Consider the following 21,599-nt stretch of genomic DNA (forward strand, 5'->3'; position numbering starts at 1 on the left):
GGCCAGCGCAAATGAGCCCCTTGCGGGCTCGCTTCGCTCGCCTCGCTGCCGGCACGGTGGTGCGCTACCACGCAATTTTATTCTCCCTCCAGGGGGGTCGTGGACCCCCACGACGGAGAATAAATGTCGGGATTCCGGCGCCGGTATACTGTGCGCCGGGATCCCGTCAGTCGGCATACTGAAGACCACCCCTGGTTGCTGGGTAACTACAGCTGGAGGCTCCGGTTTTCTTCTTGTCAGGCACACACGACGGGGGCTCTCCGGGATCGCTTGGCCGCGCTTCGGGAGGTGGTAAGTGGGTCCCGCTTGCGGGACCCGGTCTTTATCGTGATCCGGCGCGGTCAGTGGGAGGCGGGCCGCGCGCGCTGGCAGTGGACACTGTAGCAGTACAGGCGATCCCACTAGATCACCAGGGCATGGGACAGGTCAGGTTTTCTCTATAAACCGTTTTATTAGAGCCCGCAGTACCCGGTGGTTTTGCCAGCAGGGGGATAGAGCTTGGACCTGAAGCCCCTCCCCCAGCCCCAGGGCGCCATTTTCTGCAAATGTTCCCGCCCTGGAGCTGCATATCTGTCTCTCCCTCACTCCCTGGCAGTGTCTGCAGCGCCATTATACCTCAGCTCACTGTTCCTGGGAATGCTTGGGCAAATCCTTCTATGTAAAGCCGCCTGGTTGTCAGTGCTGTGACTTTACAAGACACTTAAGTATTCTACCTGCCTTTTTTAGTCCGTCTTAGTTAAGAAAGAGTGCATTTAGTCAGGGGTTTCCTAGTACAATTACCCTGTGATATAACACTACACAGTAAGAACTGGATGTATATCTATTGTTATATAGCTGTGTAAGCTAGTCCAGTGCAGTATTATTGTTAGTAATAACCTCTGCATTGTACAAACTGTGACTATTTGTGTGTGCATTTGATAGCTGAGTGGTGTCAATTTCGTGTCTTTCACTCAACCTGCTATCCCTATATTCTATAACTTGAGGGGGCTTGGTGCGTCAGGTTTTATCTAATATAGGATTTTCACAAAGATATACTGTTTTACGTATTTTTCTCTGTGATTTAGTCACCATATCTCTCCTTTATCTCTACTGGTGCTGACTACACTGCGCAGGGGTTTGGGCTAAAGGTATCGTGTTGCTGACAAATTGTACTGTGTTACCTGATACTGCAACTTATATCATGTCTGCTTCTGGGGCTGAACACACTGCCGGTGTTGCTGAAGCCGCAGATACCTATGAGGAGAATATAGCAGCTTTGGGCTCTGGTTCTGGGGGCTCCTTGCCCCCCAGTGGGACGGTGGCAACGGGGGCAAATAATGACCCGCCATGGGCCGCTTCTGCATACGCTAGTTCATAAACTAACACCCCCTATGGGACGCTCAATGCCAGTACAACCGTTTGTTGTCCCTGCAGCTAACCCGCTGTGGGTGGACGATTTATCTGCTCAAATAAAGAAGTTGAACCAGTCCCTGACTACTAAAAAGTCTGACCGTCGCTCGCCTACGTCCAGGGGGTCCTCTAAGCGAGCGCTTGTCTCCTCACAATCCATTGCTGGCACTGACACCTCGTCGGATGAAGATGGCACTTTCACTGACCCCACAGGTTCTGACTCGGATACGGCTGATGGGGAGGGTGGTTCACATGTGGATGTTCCTGATCTCTTGGAGGCTATTAAATTAATTTTACAGATTACGGATGATCCCGAGCCATCCGTTCCTCCTAAGAAACCAGATAGGTTCAAGCGTCAGAAGGTGATTAAACAAGTTTTACCTCACTCTGGCCACCTAATTGATATACGTCAGGAACCCTTGGAAAACCCGGGTACGAAGTTTGTGCCTCAAAAGAAGATGCTGGCTCACTATCCCCTCGCGCCGGAGCTGTCTAAGAATTGGGAAACGCCTCCTCCAGTGGACTCGCATGTGGCTAGGATGGTGGTTTCCTCAGCTCTACCGGTCACCACCGTCACGTCTCTAAAAGAGCCTACGGATAAACATGTGGAGGGTTGTCGGAAAGCGATTTTACACCCTCATGGGTGCTGCACAAAGGCCCACTATTGCAGCTACTTGGGCTGCAGAGGCCATTGAAGCATGGGCCTTGGAGTTAGATGCTGAAATCTCCTCTGACCATGCTAGACAGTGCTTGTCTTATATTGTCACAGCTTCTCGTTATATTAAAGAGGCGGCTTCCGATGCCGGTATCCTGGCATCCAAGGTCTCTACTACATCAGTCCTGGCTCGCCGGATATTGTGGCTGAGATCCTGGTCTGTGGATCTGGACTTTAGAAAAACCCTGGAGGTACTCCCTTTTAAGGGAGATACTCTGTTTGGGGAGAAATTAAATAAGATTGTGGCTGACTTGGCTACTGCCAAAACTGCCTGTCTGCCATGTACTGCTCCTTCTGTGACGAAGGCTAAATGTACTTCCTTTCACCCCTTTCGTCCTTCAGGTAAAGCAAAAGGTCAGGCGTACAACAAGCAGGCCCGCACTTCCAAGCCTGGTAAGCCTAAGCCCAAAAGAGCCTGGGCGGCCCGTCAGCCAGCTTTCAAGACAGATAAGCCTGCCGCATGACGGGGCGGGCCTCCCTCTGGGGGTTCCCAGGCTGGGGGGCCGGCTTCTAGGGTATACCCAGGAATGGTTGATGACCACTTCAGATCCCTGGGTACGGGAAGTCGTGACACGAGGTTACGCCATAGCCTTCAAAAACCGACCCCCTCATCGATTTTGCCAGACAGATGTCCCGTTGGACAAGACAAAGGCAAACACTATACATTCGGTGGTACAGACCCTCCTGGATACAGTAGTCGTAGTACAGGTGCCTCTTGCGCAGAGGGGCTGGGGGTACTATTCTCCGCTTTTTCTAGTCCCGAAACCGAATGGGTACTCCCGGCCCATTCTCAACCTCAAGGCATTGAACAGGTTTGTGAAGTTTTCCAAGTACCGTATGGAAACCCTTCACTCTATAGTTCTGGCTTTGGAACCTGGGGACTTCATGGTCTCCCTGGATATACAGGATGCTTACCTGCATGTTCCTATAGCAGTGTCTCATCAGTAATACCTGAGATTTGCAATTGGCAACTGCCATTACCACTTTCGGGTGTTACCTTTTGGTTTAACAACGGCTCCGCAAGTCTTTACAAAAGTCACTCCCACAGCACGCCGTCACCCCCCTCACAGAGCCAGAAGTCAGAAGACAGGTGAGTAGAAGAAGAAAGATCTTCTATCAAGAAAAGTGACGGCTGAGGTAAAGCGCGGCTGGCGGGAGCACAGCGCGCCATTGCTGCCCACACACACAGGCACTGCAGGGTGCAGGCGGCCCTGGGCAGCAAAAACGCCTCTATAAACTGGCAAAAAGGGGGCATAAGATGCCCAGGCACAGCCCTACCCCCGCCAGTATAAATATTATGAAAAGTTTCGGAGGTAAAAAGGGCGGAGCTTCTTCCTCAGGCAGCCAGCACACTGCTCAGCGCTATTTTCTCTCTCCTCAGGCTGCAGAGACATCGCTGGTCCTCCTTCACTTCTGACTACAAGTATCAGGGTGCAAAACAGGGGGGGCACAAGCGAATTTGGTGCTTTACAAGTGTGTTTTACTGTGTAAAAAGCGCTGCATGTCAGTGGGTATTCTGTGTTCACAGGCATTAGATACTGGCGCTGGGGTTGTGAACTGGCTGCTCCTAAACTGTGTCCCTCTGACAGATTTTACTGTGGGTCTGTCCCCTATAAGTCCCAGTGTGTCTGTGTGTGTTGTACACGTGTGTAAGACATGTCAGAGACAGGGAGTTCCTCCCCAGAGGGAACCATTTTAGGGACACACAAGTGTAATGTGGTGGCGCTGCCGGCACACCAAGAGCCTGCATGGGTGAAAGAAATATGTGATAGTATGCATCTTATCAATAGGAGATTAGATAAGTCTGAATCTCATGCTGAGTGCTGGAGAAAATCTGTGGAGGATGTGATTTTTCAGGGCTCTGTTCTTCCATCCGCAGGCGACCCCTCTTGGTCACATAAGAGACCATTTGCGAATATTGTGACTACCGACACGGACACTGATTCTTGTGTCGACTATAGTGACTCCAGAGAAATAGATCATAAATTGGCAAAAAATATACAGTATATGATTGTGGCTATAAGGGAAGTTCTGGAAGTCACGGAAGCCACTACTGTACCTCAGGAGAAGGCTTATTTCTATAAAGAAAAGAAATCTAAGGTCACTTTCCCTCCTTCCCACGAGCTTAATACACTCTTTGAAGGGATGTGGGTGAATCCCGAAAATAAATTTCGTATTCCCAAGAGAATTCAGATAGCTTATCCTTTCCCGGTGGAGGACATGAAAAAATGGGAGTCACCCCCTGTGTTAGACAGTGCACTGTCCAGGTTGACAAAGAAGGTAATTCTCCCTGCACCTGGCACGGCTTCACTAAAAGGGCCGGCAGACCGAAAGATGGAAACTACATTGAAATCCATTTATGTGGCCAATGTTACGCTGCTCAGGCCCACAATTGCTTGCGCGTGGGTGAGTCGCGCTATTGAAAAATGGTCAGAAAGCGTGTAATAAGAAATTGACACGATTGATAAAGATGAGATACTCTTTAAGTTAGGGAATATCAAAGACGCTGCCGCATACATGCTAGAAGCGATAAAAGATATTGGACTCTTGAGTTCACAAGCCGCTACCATGACAGTATCGGCTCGGCGGCCGTTGTGGATTCGCCAGTGGAACGCAGATGCAGATTCCAAAAGAAATATGGAGGCTCTCCCATATAAAGGTGAGGCCTTATTTGGCGATGGACTGGATGCGTTAGTCTCGGCGGCTACCGCAGGTAAGTCGACATTTTTGCCCTCTGCGCCTGCATCGGCAACAAAGACATATCACCCGCACATGCAGTCCTTTCGGCCCAATAAATACAAAAAAGCGAGAGGTTCCCCCTTCTTTGCAGGTAGGGGAAGGGGAAAGGGAAAGGGAAAAGTCCACAGCAGCTTCAGGTTCCCAGGAGCAGAAGTCTACCCCTACTTCTGCCAAATCTTCAACATCACGCTGGGGCTCCTTTGCGGGAGGCCGCTCAGGTGGGGGCATGTCTCAAACTGTTCAGCAAAGGTTGGATTCTGTCTGGCCTGGATCCCTGGGTGTTGCAAATAGTGTCCCGGGGATACAAGCTGGAGATTAAAGACGTTCCCCCATGCCGATTTTTCAAATCTACCTTGCCAGCTTCTCTTCCAGAAAGGGAAGCAGTAACAGCGGCAATCCAAAAATTATGTCAGGATCAGGTCATAGTCCTGGTACCTTTTGTCACAACAAGGGGAGGGGTTTTATTCAAGCCTTTTTGTAGTTCCGAAGCCGGACGGCTCGGTCAGACCGATCCTAAACCTGAAAAATCTGAATCTCTACTTGAAACGATTCAAGTTCAAAATGGAATCACTGAGGGCAGTGATTTCCAGTCTGGAGGAGGGGGGACTACATGGTGTCTGTAGACATAAAAGATGCTTACCTGCATGTTACCATTTATCCTCCTCACCAGGCTTATCTGAGATTCGCGGTACAGGATTGCCATTACCAATTCCAGACGTTACCTTTCGGTCTCTCCACGGCGCCGAGGGTATTCACCAAGGTGATGGCGGAGATGATGGTTCTCCTGCGTCAAAAAGGAGTCAATATAATTCCTTATCTAGACGATCTCCTGATAAAGGCGTGATCCAGGGAGCAGTTGTTACAAAACATCACACTCTCCCTGTCAATACTCCAACAACACGGTTGGATCATAAATGATCCAAAGTCACAGTTGGAACCGACGACAAGATTGTCTTTTTTGGGATGATTCTGGACACAGAAGTTCAGAGAGTATTTCTTCCGGTGGAAAAGGCTCTGGAAATCCAGAAAATGGTAAAACAGATATTGAAACCATCAAGTGTATCGATCCATCAGTGCATTCGGTTGTTGGGGAAGATGGTGGCGGCCTACGAGGCCATACAGTTTGGCAGGTTCCATGCCAGGGTATTCCAGTGGGACCTGTTGGACAAGTGGTCGGGATCCCACCTACACATGCACCAGAAGATAATCCTGTCGTCAAAAGCCAGGATTTCGTTCCTGTGGCGGCTACACAGTTCACACCTACTAGAGGGACGCAGGTTCAGGATTCAGGACTTGGGTCCTGGTAACCACGGATGCAAGTCTCCGAGGCTGGGGAGCTGTCACTCAGGGGTAAAGCATCCAAGGAAAATGATCAAGTCAGGAAGCCTGCCTTCACATAAACGTACTGGAATTGAGAGCTATTTACAACGACCTTCAACAAGTGGTACATCTTCATGATCATTCCGTGCAGATCCAGTCGGACAATGTAACAGCAGTCGCGTACATAAACAGGCAGGGCGGAACGAAAAGCAGAGCGGCAATGGCAGAGGTGACGAAGATCCTCCTCTGGGCAGAAAAACATGTAAAGGCTCTGTCGGCAATTTTCATTCCGGGAGTGGACAACTGGGAAGCAGACTTCCTCAGCAGACACGATCTCCATCCAGGAGAGTGGGGCCTCCACCAAGAAGTCTTCGCAGAGGTGACAAGTCTTTGGGGAGTTCCTCAAGTAGACATGATGGCATCTCGTCTCAACAAGAAGCTTCAGAAATTTTGTTCCAGGTCAAGAGACTCTCAAGCAATAGCAGTGGGTGCGCTAGCAGCCCAGTGGGTGTTCCGGTCGGTGTATGTCTTCCCTCCACTTCCGCTGATCCCAAAAGTGCTCAGGATCATAAGGAGAACAAGAGTTTGAGCAATCTTCATTGCCCCAGACTGGCCAAGGAGGGCTTTGGTATCCAGATCTTCAGGAGTTGCTCATAGAAGATCCTCGGCCTCTTCCTCTTCGCGAGGACCTGCTGCAGCAGGGGCCGTGCGTGTATCAAGACTTACCGGGGCTATGTTTGACGGCATGGCTGTTGAGCGCTGGATCCTAGCCCGTAAGGGTATTCCCAAGGAAGTCATCCCCACCCTTATTCAGGCCAGGAAAGGAGTAACGTCGAAACATTACCTCCATATTTGGAGAAAATATGTGTCTTGGTGTGGATCCAAGAAGGCTCCTACGGAAGAGTTTCAGTTGGGACGTTTTCTCCATTTTCTGCAGGCTGGTGTGGAGGTGGGCCTCAGATTGGGGTCAGTCAAGGTCCAGATTTTGGCCTTGTCAGTGTTCTTCCAAAAACAATTGGCCTCTCTTCCAGAGGTTCAGACCTTTGTGAAAGGGGTTCTGCACATCCAGCCTCCATTTGTGCCTCCAGTGGCACCATGGGACCTTAATGTGGTGTTGCAGTTACTTCAATCGGATTGGTTTGAGCCTCTACAAGAGATAGAGTTGAAGTTTCTCACTTGGAAAGTGGTGATGCTTTTGGCATTGTCATCCGTACGGCGGGTGTCTGAGTTGGGGGCCTTGTCTCACAAGAGCCCTTACCTGATCTTCCATGAAGATAGGGCAGAGTTGAGAACTCGTCAACATTTTCTTCCAAAGGTGGTTTCATCTTTCCACATAAACCAACCTATTGTGGTGCCAGTAGTTACTGACACGTTCACTGAGTCAAAGTCTCTAGATGTGGTTAGGGCTTTGAAGATTTACGTCGCTAGAACAGCTCGAATACGGAAAACAGAGTCTTTGTTTGTCCTATATGCTCCCAACAAGATTGGGTGTCCTGCTTCTAAGTAGACTATTGCGCGTTGGATCAGAGGTATGATTCAGCACGCTCATACTACGGCTGGATTGCCGTTACCGACGTCTGTGAAGGCCCATTCCACTAGGAAGGTGGGCCCATCCTGGGCGGCTGCCCGGGGGGTCTCGGTATTGCAACTTTGCCGAGCAGCTACTTGGTCGGGGTCAAACACATTTGCAAAATTCTACAAGTTTGACACCTTGGCCGATGAAGACCTCAAGTTCGGTGCTGCAGGGTCATCCGCACTCTCCCGCCCGTACTGGAGCTTTGGTATAAACCCCATGGTCATGAAGTGTACCCCAGTATCCTCTAAGACGTATGAGAAAACAGGATTTTGATACTTACCGGTAAATCCTTTTCTCCTAGTCCGTAGAGGATGCTGGGCGCCCGTCCCAGTGCGTACTTTACCTGCAGTTTTTTGTTATTAGATACACAAGTTGTGTTATATTAGTTTCAGCATGTTGCTGTAATTGATTCATGCCTGGTTGCCGTGTGTTATGTTGAATGCCATGTTGTGCGGCATGGTTGAGGTGTGAGCTGGTATGTATCTTACCACTAGTTTAAAGTAAATCCTTTCCTCGAAATGTCCGTCTCCCTGGGCACAGTTCCTATAACTGAGGTCTGGAGGAGGGGTATAGAGGGAGGAGCCAGTTCACACCCATTGAAAAGTTTTAAGTGTGCCCATGGCTCCTGCGGAACAGTCTGTACCCCATGGTCATAAAGTGGACCCCAGCATCCTCTGCGGACTAGGAGAAAAGGATTTACCGGTACGTATAAAAATCCTGTTTTTAAAAAAAAAAAAATTATATTTTCTTTTGTTATTTTAGTTTATCATAAATAACAGAAGTAGTGCTTTGCAATATAAGAAAAGTCTGCCATCCACCTCAGGAGGCGAAACTAGTATACAGTCAGATGCACAGAAACATTATAAAAACTGGTAATAATAAGAGGAAAGAAATCACAACTAGACAAGAAAACAAAAAGAAGATAGAAGTCGAAGATCATTAGGAGAAAATGCACAGGTCATGCACAGCACCACAATATCAAATACAGTTGTAACCTTAAACCCAGAATAAGGCACACACCCATACCTTTTATTCTCCCATCAAATCATATTGCATCCCCCAGTTGTCTATGAAGAAATCATTCGGTATTTTCAAAATATATGTAAATGTGCAATGAAAAATTCCCCCTTGTTATGAAATAAACTCATATGTGCCATGAAAATTTCCATTTGTTATGAAATTTCACCACACCCTTCTCCATATTAGAAACCGTAGATTAACGATCAAAGTACAATAACTGCATAAGGAGTGTCTTAACCATAGATAGTCTTGGATGCATTTTAGAGATCCATTGTGTAAGAATAGCCTGTATGGCTGCGGTAACTATCATGGTGAGTTACGGCAAAATAGTACGTTTCTTCGGACCTAAAACACAATTGTCAAAATTAGCGCAAAGTAATGCCAAAGGATCTGCCGACAAGCGTATCGAAAACACAGAATTAATATTGTAAAATTTCCCCCCAAAATATACAACCCTTCCCACATTCCCAAAAATTGTGGTTGATCATCGCAGTAGATATGACATTGGGGACATTGTCCAGATTCATCTGCTGCCATGTGACATCTCTGGCCCTGCGCTATATAAGCATGATGCACTACCTTCACATGTACCTCTTGAAGAAATGCTGAGGAGAGATATTTGAGAGTTGATGTTTAGTGCAAAATAAGGGGGTCAGAGTCGGCAATGAAGGCTGTCTCTGGTATATCTTCCTTGTGGACACGTAGAGTCCAGTAAGTCCACTGTGAACATCAAAGTTTTATATTAGAAATTGTAAAACGCAATAGTCTTGCTAGTTTATCCTCCAGATCTGAGGGAGTAATATGGGTAGGCGGATATATAGATATAATGGCGTGGCTGAAGGTACATGTAAAAGTGAGAGTTAGGTACAGTATATAAACATTGCTCCTTCAACACCTGAAAAGTGAGGATATGACCACCCGCAACAAATATCCCTTCAGTCTTCCGGAAATGAAATTGCGAGTTTTCCAGACCAGTGGAAAGCCGAATTGCCCCAAAAAGTCACATACATAGACTTCTGAGGATCATGTTTGAGAAACTTATGCACAGGTGTCCCTATAAAAAGAACATTGTCCAACGTGTTAGGAAGGAGATGAGACCGATCAACATGTAACAAAGCACTTGGGGGAATATGGGGCAAACAATTTCTGTTCCAAAGCTATATTGGTACTGTATATGAACTATGCTCATGACACCAATCTATAATATAGCGGGGAAAAAACTTTGTGAAAATACTGCTAAATCAGGGACACCCGGGCACCCCGTGAGTTTTCGGTAATTTCAATCCATTCATTTCCTTTTAATTATTTTTCTTTTGATATTTGGGTACATAGTACAGGCTTTTATCTTTGCTAATTTTTGCGAAATATGTAACAATTTGCAGCTGTGTAATTTGCCTCTTTTTAAATAGGCTTCCTCGTGTCTGTGCCGTGATGTTGCATCAGAGGAAGAGAACAGGCAGCTTGATGCCGCTCGTCTACTTGTGTACTTGAATCTAGGGCTCACATACCTAAAGCTGGAACATCCTTCCCGGACTATAATCTGGTGTGAGAAAGCTTTGGCAATAGACTGCAAGAATGTCAAAGCCCTTTTTCGCTGTGGACAGGTACCAGTCACTTTTAAATTGCTGGAGAATAATGGGGATTAGAAGTTGCTGTGTTGTGTGGTGTGTGATTTTTTTTGTTTTTTTATGGAGTTTTCTGCAAAAGGATTTAAAAAAAATTGTCACTTCCAGGCAAAGTATTTGCCATCCTATAGGTCTCGTATAGTAAAGGGCCCATACACACTTGCCGAGAAAATGAGACGTTGCTCATTTCCCCCTTCCTGAGCGACGTTGCTTATTTTCTTGGCAAGTGTGTATGCTGCCAGTGGCAATCGGAACGTGGTAGGTCGGCAACGATCGTCGCTGTCGGCAGTGCATGCATGCTCTATCTGGACTGTCGTCCAGGAGCTGCATGCACGGCTGGCGGCTGCGTGATGTCGCTGAGCGATATAAGCAGTCATATCGCTCAGTTTGTACAGGTGGCCACTGACCGCTCGGCCCGGGAGGGGAAACACTATACGACATCGCTCACAGAGCAACATTGTCTAGTGTGTATGGACCTTAAAATCCGTTAACTCACTCATTTATTTATTTCTCTTACGTCCTAGAGGATGCTGGGGTCCACATTAGTACCATGGGGTATAGACGGGTCCCTTGGGAGCCATGAGCACTTTAAGAGTTTAATAGTATGGGCTGGCTCCTCCCTCTATGCCCCTCCTACCAGACTCAGTTTAGAAAATGTGCCTGGTGGAGCTGGTCACAGCTAGGGGAGCTCCTAGGAGTTTTTCTAGTTTTACTGTTTTTTTTAAGAGTGTTTGGTACAGGCAGGCTGTTGGCAACAGCCTCCCTGCTTCGTGGGACTTAGGGAGGGGGGGAGGGGGGGGGGGGGGGAGTAGGAACCAACTCTAGAAGTTAATGGTTCTCTATCTCCTCTGACAGGACATTGAGCTCCTGAGGGTGCTGATCGCAAGCCCACGAGGCGTGCTCACTCCCGCAGCACGGCCGCCACCGCCTAACAGAGCCAGAAGAAAGAAGAATGGGGAGTATGGCGCTAGCAACCCGGTAAGCGGGTTCCCGTCGAGAATGGCGGCACAAGGGTGGGAGTGCAGCTCTGACAGGCTGCGCTCCGGAGAGCTCAGCGGTACTTGTGCGGCGCTGTGAGGGGTGCCCTGGGCCAGCGCAAATACGCGACACTGGTCACATATGCTAACAGGGGCTAATCCCACTGTTAGCTGCCAAATCACCTCAGGCCAGTATAATCCAGTGAAAGTGGGAAGACGCGCCATTACTGGGGGCGGGGCTTCTCCTCAGAGCAGATCCAGCACTCACCAGCGCCATTTTCTCCCTGCAGATCACACAGAAGAGACACTGACAGGGAGCGCTGCCCTCCACATAACTCCAGCATACCTCTGCGGTAACAGGGTGTTATAGACAGGGTTGGGGAGAGTGTAATTATCACTGTTTAATCTATTAAGGTTATTCAGTCAGCGCCGGCAGTTTAGTGTATTAACTGCCTCCTGGGGCGCTGTGTGGCTGGCTCCATATACTCTGTGTCTCTCTGAAGGTACTTTGGGGGAAACTGTCTACATTTTCTTGTGTGTTTGTATAGCTCACATAAACATGTCTAGGAACTCTGTATCTTGTACTGCAGAGTGTGTATCTTCTCCTGAAGAGTCTATTCCATGTACTCAGGACTGTAATGTATTGTCTCAGCCTTCAGAATCTGAACCCCCATGGGTGGATTCTATTAGGGGAATGATATCCCAAATTCCCTCTCAGATAGCTTTAAAATGAGATGGAAACAGGTTTTTAAAAAAAAAAGTCTTGTGAGGTTTTGTTGTATTCAGCTCCCAATACATCATCAAAGACCCCACTGGGATACCCTAAAAAGCGTGCTCTTGCCCAGATAATGCAAGTTGACACTGATACCAACTCTGATACAGGGGACGGTGATGGGGATATGCAGGGGGGTGATGCATCCCTTGCTAAGGGGGTGCAACTCATGATTGAGGCTATTAGGGACATTTTACACATTACTGATAAGGTACCTGAGCAAGTAGAGGAGGCTTACTTTACTGACGCTAAGAAATTCTCCTTTACATTCCCTGTGTCTAAGGAACTAAACGCTTTGTTTGAAAAATCCTGGGAAAACCCAGAGAAAAAATTCCAGATCCCAAAAAGGGTTCTCATTGCTTTTCCGTTCCCTGAGGACAAGAAAAAGTAAGCAATCCCGCCGGTAGTAGACTCTTCTGTATCTAGGTTGTCAAAAAAGGTGGTTTTACCTGTCCCTGGGTCCACCGCTTTAAAAGAGCCGGCTGACCATAAAATTGAGACTATGCTCAAATCACTATACACAGCTACTGGCGTAGCTTTAAGACCCACTATTGCCTGTGCGGGGATTTCTAAAGCCATAGTAAAGTGGTCAGGCACATTACTAAAGGAATTGGATTCTATGGATAGAAGTGACATTGAATTGTTTTTACGTCGCATACAGGATTCTGCAGGTTTCATGATGGAGGCCATGAAGGACCTTGGCCATCTTAATGCGAGGGCTTCTTTTATGGCTGTCTCGGCACGCAGGGGACTCTGGCTGCGCCAATGGTCTGCGGATGCGGAATCCAAGAAGAGTGTGGAGAACCTACCATTCACAGGTCAGGCTCTGTTTGGGGAAGCATTAGATGTGTGGATCTCCACGGCAACTGCGGGTAAGTCAGGCTTCCTTCCCTTAGCAACACCGCCGACTAGGAAATCTTATCCTACATCTACTATGCAATCCTTTCGGATTGCGAAAGTTAAAAAGTCCAAACCCCCTTCTCCTTTCTTTAGAGGAGGTCAGGGGAAATCCAGAAAACCTGCTCCAACAGGTTCCCAGGAACAGAAACCTGGTTCTGCTTCCTCAAAATCCTCGGCATGACAGTGGACCTCCCAGCCTGGAGATTGGGCAGGTGGGAGCAAGACTCAGAAATTTCAGTCATGTTTGGGCGTCATCATGCCTAGACCCCTGGGTACAAGATATTGTTACCCAGGGGTACAGATTGGAGTTTCCAGAACTCCCACCTCAGATTCTTCAAATCAGGCTTCCCAGCTTTGCTGATAGAAAGTGCTGTCCTACAGGAAGCCATTCAAAAATTGCTAAGGTCAGATGTCATTGTTCCAGTTCCACCTCCCCTAACAAACAAGGGTTATTACTCCAACTTGTTTGTGGTACCGAAACCGGATGGTTCGGTCAGGCCAATATTGAACCTAAAGTCATTGAACCCTTATTTGAGGGAATTCAAATTCAACATGGAGTCTCTGAGAGCGGTGATCTCTGGTTTGGAGGAGGGGAAATTTCTGGTATCCCTAGATATCAAGGATGCGTACCTTCACATTCCGATCTGGCCGCCTCACCAGGCTTATCTAAGATTTGTGCTGATGGACTGTCACTATCAGTTCCAGGCACTGCCGTTGGGCCTCTCTTCCAGGGAGAAGCTGTTACAGAGCATTGCTCTATCAACTCAACTACTCCGGGATCATGGATAGATCCTGAATCTTGCAAAGTCGCGTTTGGAGCCGACAAGGAGACTGTCCTTCCTGGGGATGATCCTCGACACGGAAGTACAGAGGGTGTTTCTGCCGGTGGAGAAAGCGTTGATGATACAAACAATGGTCTGGGATGTCCTGAAGCCAGCCTGGGTATCGGTTCATCAGTGCATTCGCCTACTAGGGAAGATGTTTGCCTCCTACGAAGCTCTTCAGTACGGAAGATTTCATGCACGGTCTTTCCAACTGGATCTCATGGACAAATGTTTGGGATCTCATCTTCACATGCACCAGAGGATACGTCTGTCACCAAAAGCCATAATCTCGCTCCTCTGGTGGCTGCAAACTTCTCACCCACTAGAGGGCCACAGGTTCGGGATTCAGAATTGGATCCTCCTAACCAAGGATGCAAGTCTCAGAGGTTGGGGCGCGCAGTCACCCAAGGGGAAAACTTCCAAGGAAGGTGGTCAAGTCTGGATTCCATCCTTCCGCTAAACATTCTGGAACTAAGGGCTGTGTACAACGGTCTTCTACAAGCGGCACATCTTCTGAAAGATCAGGCCATTCAGGTTCAGTCGGACAATGTAATAACAGTGGCCTACAAACCGACAAGGCGTAACGAAGAGCAGATCTGCAATGTCAGAGGTAACCAGAATCATCCTCTGGGCGGAAAAGCACGTGGTGGCACGGTCAACAATCTTCATTCCGGGAGTGGACAACTGGGAAGCGGACTTCCTCAGCAGACACGATCTCCATCCAGGACAGTGGGGCCTCCATCCGGAGGTGTTTGCGGAGGTGACAAGTCTTTGGGGCATACCTCAAATAGACATGATGGCCTCCCGCCTCAACAAGAAGCTTTGGAGGTACTGTTCCAGGTCGCGAGACCCACAGGCAGTGGCAGTGGATGCCCTGGTAACTTCGTGGGTTTTCCAGTCAGTGTATGTGTTCCCTCCACTTCCACTCATCCCAAGGATTCTCAGGCTAATAAAAAGAACAAGAGTTCAGGCGATCCTCATTGCTCCGGACTGGCCATGAAGGGCTTGGTACGCGGATCTTCTGGAGTTACTGCTGGAAGATCTGAGGCCTCTTCCTCTTCGGGAGGACCTTCTGCAACAAGGGCCGTTCGCTTATCAAGACTCACAGCGGGTACGTTTGACGGCATGGAGGTTGAACGCCAGATCTTAGCTTGGAAGGGCATTATGAACAAGGTTATTCCTACCCTGATACAGGCTAGGAAAGCAGTAAAGTCGAAACATTACCATCGCATTTGGAAAAAGTACGTGTCTTGGTGTGAATCCAATTTAGTTTCCTACGGTGGAGTTTCAACTTGGGTGGTTTCTCCTTTTTCTGCAAACAGGTACGGATGTGGGCCTGCGTTTGGGCTCCTTAAAGGTCCAGGTTTCGGCCTTGTCCATTTTCTTCCAGAACAATTGGCTGCCCTCCCTGAGGTTCAGACATTCTTGAAAGGGGTTCTGCTTATCCAACCACCCTTTGTGCCTCCTACGGCACCTTGGTGCTGCAGTTCCTGCAGTGGATTGGTTCGATCCTTTACAGAAGGTTGATGTCAAATTTCTTACATGGAAGGCGGTCACACTATTGGCATTTTCATCTGCTAGACGTGTCGTAATTGGGGGCATTGTCCCGCAAGAGCCCTTACTTGATTTTCTGTGAAGATAGATCTGAGCTCAGGACGCGTCAGCAATTTCTTCCGACGGTTGTGTCGGCTTTTCATATCAACCAACCTATTGTGGTGCCAGTGGCTACTGACTCCTCAATTACTTCAAAATCCTTGGATGTTGTAAGGGCTTTGAAGATTTATGTGAAGAGAACTTCTCGTCACAGAAAGTCGGACGCTCTGTTTGTCCTTTATGATCCCAACAAGGTTGGTTGTCCTGCTTCTAAGCAGACAATTTCTCGCTGGATCAGGTTTACTATCCAGTATGCTTATTCTATGGCAGGCTTGCCGTGTCCAAGATATGTTAAGGCCCACTCTACTCATAAAGTGGGTTCTTCCTGGGCGGCTGCCCGGGGTGGCTCGGCTTTACAACTTTGCAGAGCGGCTACTTGGTCAGGTTCGAACACGTTTGCTAAGTTCTACAGGTTCGATACTTTGGCCTCTGAGGACCTACAGTTTGGTCAATCAGTTCTGCAGGAGCCTTCGCGCTCTCCCTCCCGTACTGGGAGCTTTGGTACATCCCCATGGTACTAATGTGGACCCCAGCATCCTCTAGGGCGTAAGAGAAAATAGGATTTTAATTACCTACCGGTAAATCCTTTTCTCGTAGTCCTGTTGAGGATACTGGGCGCCCGCCCAGCGCTTCGTTTTCCTGTAATTATTACTTAGTTAAGTACTGCATTGTTACTTGGTTAAGTACTGTTGTTCAGCCGTTGCTGGTTAGCTTAGTTTTCTGTTGTGTGAGCTGGTGTGAATCTCACCATTATCTGTGTATTTCCTTCTCTCAAAGTATGTCCGTCTCCTCGGGCACAGTTTCTAGACTGAGTCTGGTAGGAGGGACATAGAGGGAGGAGCCAGCCCACACTATTAAACTCCCATGGCTCCCAAGGGACCAGTCTATACCCCATGGTACTAATGTGGACCCCAGCATCCTCTTCGGACTACGAGAAAAGGATTTACCGGTAGGTAATTAAAATCCTATTTTGTTTATTGTTTGCCTAAATTACAAGCTAATAGTGAAGAACAGATAAGGCCATCTGGGCTTTTATTTCCCTTTGCAGGCGGTGGTTAGTTGCATTAGGGATGTAGTCAAAAGGTCGACAGTGGCAATGGTGACATAATGTCGACACCTCGGTGTCAACATGCAACATGTTAACTTTCTTAGAAGTTAATATTAGGGTTAGGCTGTGGGCAGACGTTAGGGATAGGCTGCCAGGGGTGGGGGGAGTTTTTAGGGTTAAGCAACAGAGGGAGGTGTAGTGGTTAGGGGAGAAATGCATATCGAAGGTCTGACCCACAGTGACTGTCACATAACCACCAGGACCCAGAAGCCACGCTGGAGACCCTGCAGCTGCCGGGAGCAGTGAAGTCTCTACTGGGTCACCAAGGATGAATGTCAACATTGACACTTGACATACAGTATCATACCACTTCCATTGCAGTACACTAGATTAAGCATGCACAGAATACTTAGACAGGCAGATAGGGGTTAGGATATTGCTAGGTTATTGCTAATGGATGAGCATTGGGTGTACAGTGCACCCTCGGAACGAAAAACTGTCAAAGAAAAGAGAGAAAATTTGAGTTCCCCTGCGGGTCTCGTGACAAATTTCGTTTACTAGTGTTGCACAGCCATCCTTACGATATTGCGTGCAGCACCGTGCATATAAATGAAGGACAAAACTGTGATAGTTTTCATTAAATCATCCTGGTGTATACTGGCAATCTTGCATTCTCCAGGGCGAAGGTAAATCGCCCCGACATTTGGCTAACTGCCTGGTTGTTTTTTAATATGTATCCACCCTTAGAAAAGTTCTAGCTTTGTGTTCATTGATTAAGTAAGTGGATTTGGGTTATTCATACCCCTTTCACACCGCACAAACAACCCAGTATCGACCCGGTATATTGCTGGTCGACACGAGTCGCTGTGCGGTGTGAAAGGGGCCATGACAAATTCCCGGGTCTCCTGACCCGGTAATTCAAGCCGGGAATAAAGCAGTGTTATTCCCTGGTTAAAGACCATGTCAGGTGCAGTGTGAATGGGTTGTCTGGTCGATGGGACCCGTTCACTGCATTGGGAGAGGCGTCACGGAGATGATCTTGTCTCCCAGCGCTGCCCCCGCAGTCCCCACCCCCGATGGCAACCCGACCCAGGCATATTGCCGGGTTAGGGAAGCCAGTGTTTGGGTCCAATGCCGGGTCGCACCTGGTACAACCCGGCATTTGCAATGTGAAAGGGGTATCCGTTATTGGTGTGTAATTTGCCAGACCAAACTATTTGTTTACATGTCCTTGATGAACTAATCCATGATGCTGTATTGTTTTGCTGCTGTGAAACTAATCATGTTGTAATGAAACTGGATGCGGTTAAGGTCACGGCAGTCAGAATACCGACGCCGGAATCTCGACAGCCGTCTGTCATAGTCGGAATCCCAACAGGGTCAGTACACTGACGCCAGAATGGCGACAGCCGGCATCCTGACCATTGATAAGGCAGGCCGGTTAGGGTCGGGGCGTGTAGGTTAGGTTTATGTGCCACCCTGGAGGATGAGGTTTAGGGTTAGGCTGCGTTCAAAAGGTTTGGGGATTGGCACCACTTGGGGGAGGGGGGGGAGGGTTAGGTTTAGGCACCCCCTTGTGGGGAGGTTAGGTTGTGGTAAGGGGGGGGGAGAGCGGTGAGCATACTTACATCACCCCTGTCAGTATTTCAAACATTGGGATGATGGCGTTGGTATTGTGACCGGCAGCATCCCTTCCGCCGGAAAAACGTACTTAACCCATTCAAAATTGTAACAGGAGAGCTTCGGACACAGCATAAAATTCCTAGGAAGAGAAGCTTTCATGTTTGAAAGCACATTTCCTGCAAACATGTGAAACATTGCCTTACAGTTCATCATAGTCAAGTAATATTTCAGCATATGTTTAGTTCAGGGATGAGGAACCTCCAGCTGTTGTTGAACTACAGATCCCAGCATGCCCTGCAACAGTTTTAGCATGGCCAAATAGCAAAACTGTAGCAAGGCATGCTGGTATGTGTAGTTCAACAACAGCTGGAGGGCAGAAGGTTCCCCATCCCTTTTTTAGTTAGTTGAGTGACGTGTACTGTAGAAGAAATAACAGATTACTGTAGTGCACTGTTTTTGATTGTTTTTTTTTTTTTTTACTAACTCTGTTTTCATCTCTTGTAAGGTAAGCCTCTTCATTTGACTAGAACAACCGCTTCTAACACAGGCAAACTTAGAAGGAATGTTTTTCATGTGATGGGAGGCAATCAATTTGTCGGCAGTCTGGTTCCTGGAAGATACCGACACCGGAATTCCAACAGCCGACAATGCTGACAGCCGGAATATCGGCTCACAGGGGCTATTCTCACTCGTGGGTGTCCATGACACCCATAGAGTGGGAACAGAACCTGTGGTGAAAGCAGCGAGCCTGCAAGGGGACTCGTAGACCTCGTCCAGTTGCCGGCATTCTGACGGGCGGGATGCCGCTCTCGGGATACTGACAGCTGGCATCCCGTCCGTGGGGTAATACATATGTATTCCCACGTGACACATACCTTGCGTTTCTCTGTACTTCAGTGCGTTTAGCCAATTGTGAAAGGTTTTTGTACGTAATCAATAGTGGCTATAAAATGGAAGCAATGATTCATTCAGCTAAGGGTGCTGAGACCCTGCTCCATATACACATCACAGGTCTATAAGTGGAAGAACACTTTAATTTATTTTAAAATAGCTACTGGTGAATGCTTTGTGCCATGTGTGCATGTCTTAACACAGATTATGAGCCTATGCTTATCCTTTTTCAGGATAGTACATTTAAAAAAATCTATTCTAAACCTTTTTAATATAGTTAACGTTATTAAAATCATGGCCCATTCGATAAATGCCTTACTTGCAAGATGTTCTGTTTTTTATTATGTTCATCTCCAATATCTGCGTCGTCAGGGATATGGTAGTGTATACGGCCTTTAAGTGAGGATTTCCTTAAACTACCAATCAGCAATTTAGCCTTTCTGTCTAGTGCAGAGTAGACAAATGTTTGATAGATATTTATAACCGATTTCAGTACCTTCAGCAATGTTTCCGTAAATGACTTTCAGCAAAAAAACAAATCACAAACGTTTCATTCTCAAAACTGGGAAACTTTCTATTATGTGTAACCTGATGATGTAATTTACGATCAATGAGTTTATAGCATTCATTTTCAGATTTACTGAAAGTATCCTCTTCAGATCCATATATTAGTCAAAGGAAAACACAAGTGAAAGACTATAAATACATCCCCTCAAAAAAAAACCAACCTCTTAAAACCCTTTATCGATATTGTTACCAAATGGCTGCAAGTACATCAGGAATTTTCATGTCATCTCGCTGTAAATCTGTCGAAATTCAGACATTGGGGTATATTTACTAACATTCGTAATTCTCCCGATTTGGTGGGAGAATAATCACGAATGACATCGAAAGTGTAAAACTGCAACTTTTTGAATTCATTACGACTAATTTACTAAGCTGCCGTATTCTGCATTTTCGGGTTTTCCGATGTCGATGTCATTCGTTTTTTTAGGCAGTGTTTTACGTGAGTGACTTGTAAAACACTGCCGACTTTAATACAATGAATCTCGGCCGGATCTGAGAGATCCGTGCTGGGCTTTATTGTGCACTTTGTTAAACAAAAAAATAAAGTTTAAAAGTAACAAAAAAATTGCGTGGGGTCCCCCCTCCTAAGGCAAACCAGCCTCGGGCTCTTTGAGCCGATCCTGGTTGCAGAAATATGGGAAAAAAATGGACAGGGGTTCCCCCATATTTCTCTGACGTCCTAGTGGATGCTGGGACTTCCGTAAGGACCATGGGGAATAGCGGCTCCGCAGGAGACTGGGCACAAAAGTAAAAGCTTTAGACTAGCTGGTGTGCACTGGCTCCTCCCCCTATGACCCTCCTCCAAGCCTCAGTTAGATTTTTGTGCCCGAACGAGAAGGGTGCATGCTAGGTGGCTCTCCTGAGCTGCTTAGAAGTAAAAGTTTAAATAGGTTTTTTATTTTCAGTGAGTCCTGCTGGCAACAGGCTCACTGCATCGTGGGACTAAGGGGAGAAGAAGCGAACTCACCTGCGTGCAGAGTGGATTGGGCTTCTTGGCTACTGGACATTAGCTCCAGAGGGACGATCACAGGTTCAGCCTGGATGGGTCCCGGAGCCGCGCCGCCGGCCCCCTTACAGAGCCAGAAGAGCGAAGTGGTCCGGAGAAATCGGCGGCAGAAGACGTTCCTGTCTTCAGATAAGGTAGCGCACAGCACTGCAGCTGTGCGCCATTGCTCTCAGCACACTTCATACTCCGGTCACTGAGGGTGCAGGGCGCTGGGGGGGAGCACCCTGAGACGCAATAAAACACTATAAAAACCTTATATGGCTAAAGAAATGCATCACATATAGCTCCTGGGCTATATGGATGCATTTAACCCCTGCCAGTTTTCCTGAAAAAAGCGGGAGAAAAGGCCGCCGTGAAGGGGGCGGAGCCTTTCTCCTCAGCACACAAGCGCCATTTTCTTTCACAGCTCCGCTGGAAGGACGGCTCCCTGACTCTCCCCTGCAGTCCTGCTACAAGAATCAGGGTAAAACCAGAGAGGGGGGGCACTATTGGCAGCTAATATAAAACAGCAGCTATAAAGGGAGAAACACTTACATAAGGTTATCCCTGTATATATATATATAGCGCTCTGGTGTGTGCTGGCAAACTCTCCCTCTGTCTCCCCAAAGGGCTCGTGGGGTCCTGTCCTCTTTCAGAGCATTCCCTGTGTGTGTGCTGGGTGTCGGTACGATTGTGTCGACATGTATGAGGAGGAAAATGATGTGGAAGCAGAGCAATTGCCTGTGTTAGTGATGTCACCCCCTAGGGAGTCGACACCTGACTGGATGGTCGTATTTAAAGAATTACGTGACAATGTCAGCACTTTGCAAAAAACTGTTGACGACATGAGACAGCCGGCAAATCAATTAGTGCCTGTTCAGGCGTCTCAGACACCGTCAGGGGCGCTAAAACGCCCGTTACCTCAGATGGTCGACACAGACCCAGACACGGATACTGAATCCAGTGTCGACGGTG

At 47.7% G+C, this 21,599-nt stretch overlaps 1 protein-coding gene across 2 annotated transcripts in view; it reads left to right on the forward strand.

Annotated features, from left to right (window-relative positions):
* FKBP6 (FKBP prolyl isomerase family member 6 (inactive)) overlaps positions 1-21,599 on the forward strand; it is a 127,995-nt gene that overhangs the window by 41,603 nt on the left and 64,793 nt on the right. For both annotated transcript variants that reach the window (XM_063956149.1, XM_063956148.1), the window contains one exon: positions 10,169-10,363. In XM_063956149.1, coding sequence (XP_063812219.1) covers positions 10,169-10,363 — 195 coding nt within the window. The remainder of the gene's footprint in view (positions 1-10,168; positions 10,364-21,599) is intronic.

This window comes from Pseudophryne corroboree, chromosome 2 (genome assembly GCF_028390025.1).
Source record: "Pseudophryne corroboree isolate aPseCor3 chromosome 2, aPseCor3.hap2, whole genome shotgun sequence".
Lineage (NCBI taxonomy): Eukaryota > Metazoa > Chordata > Amphibia > Anura > Myobatrachidae > Pseudophryne > Pseudophryne corroboree.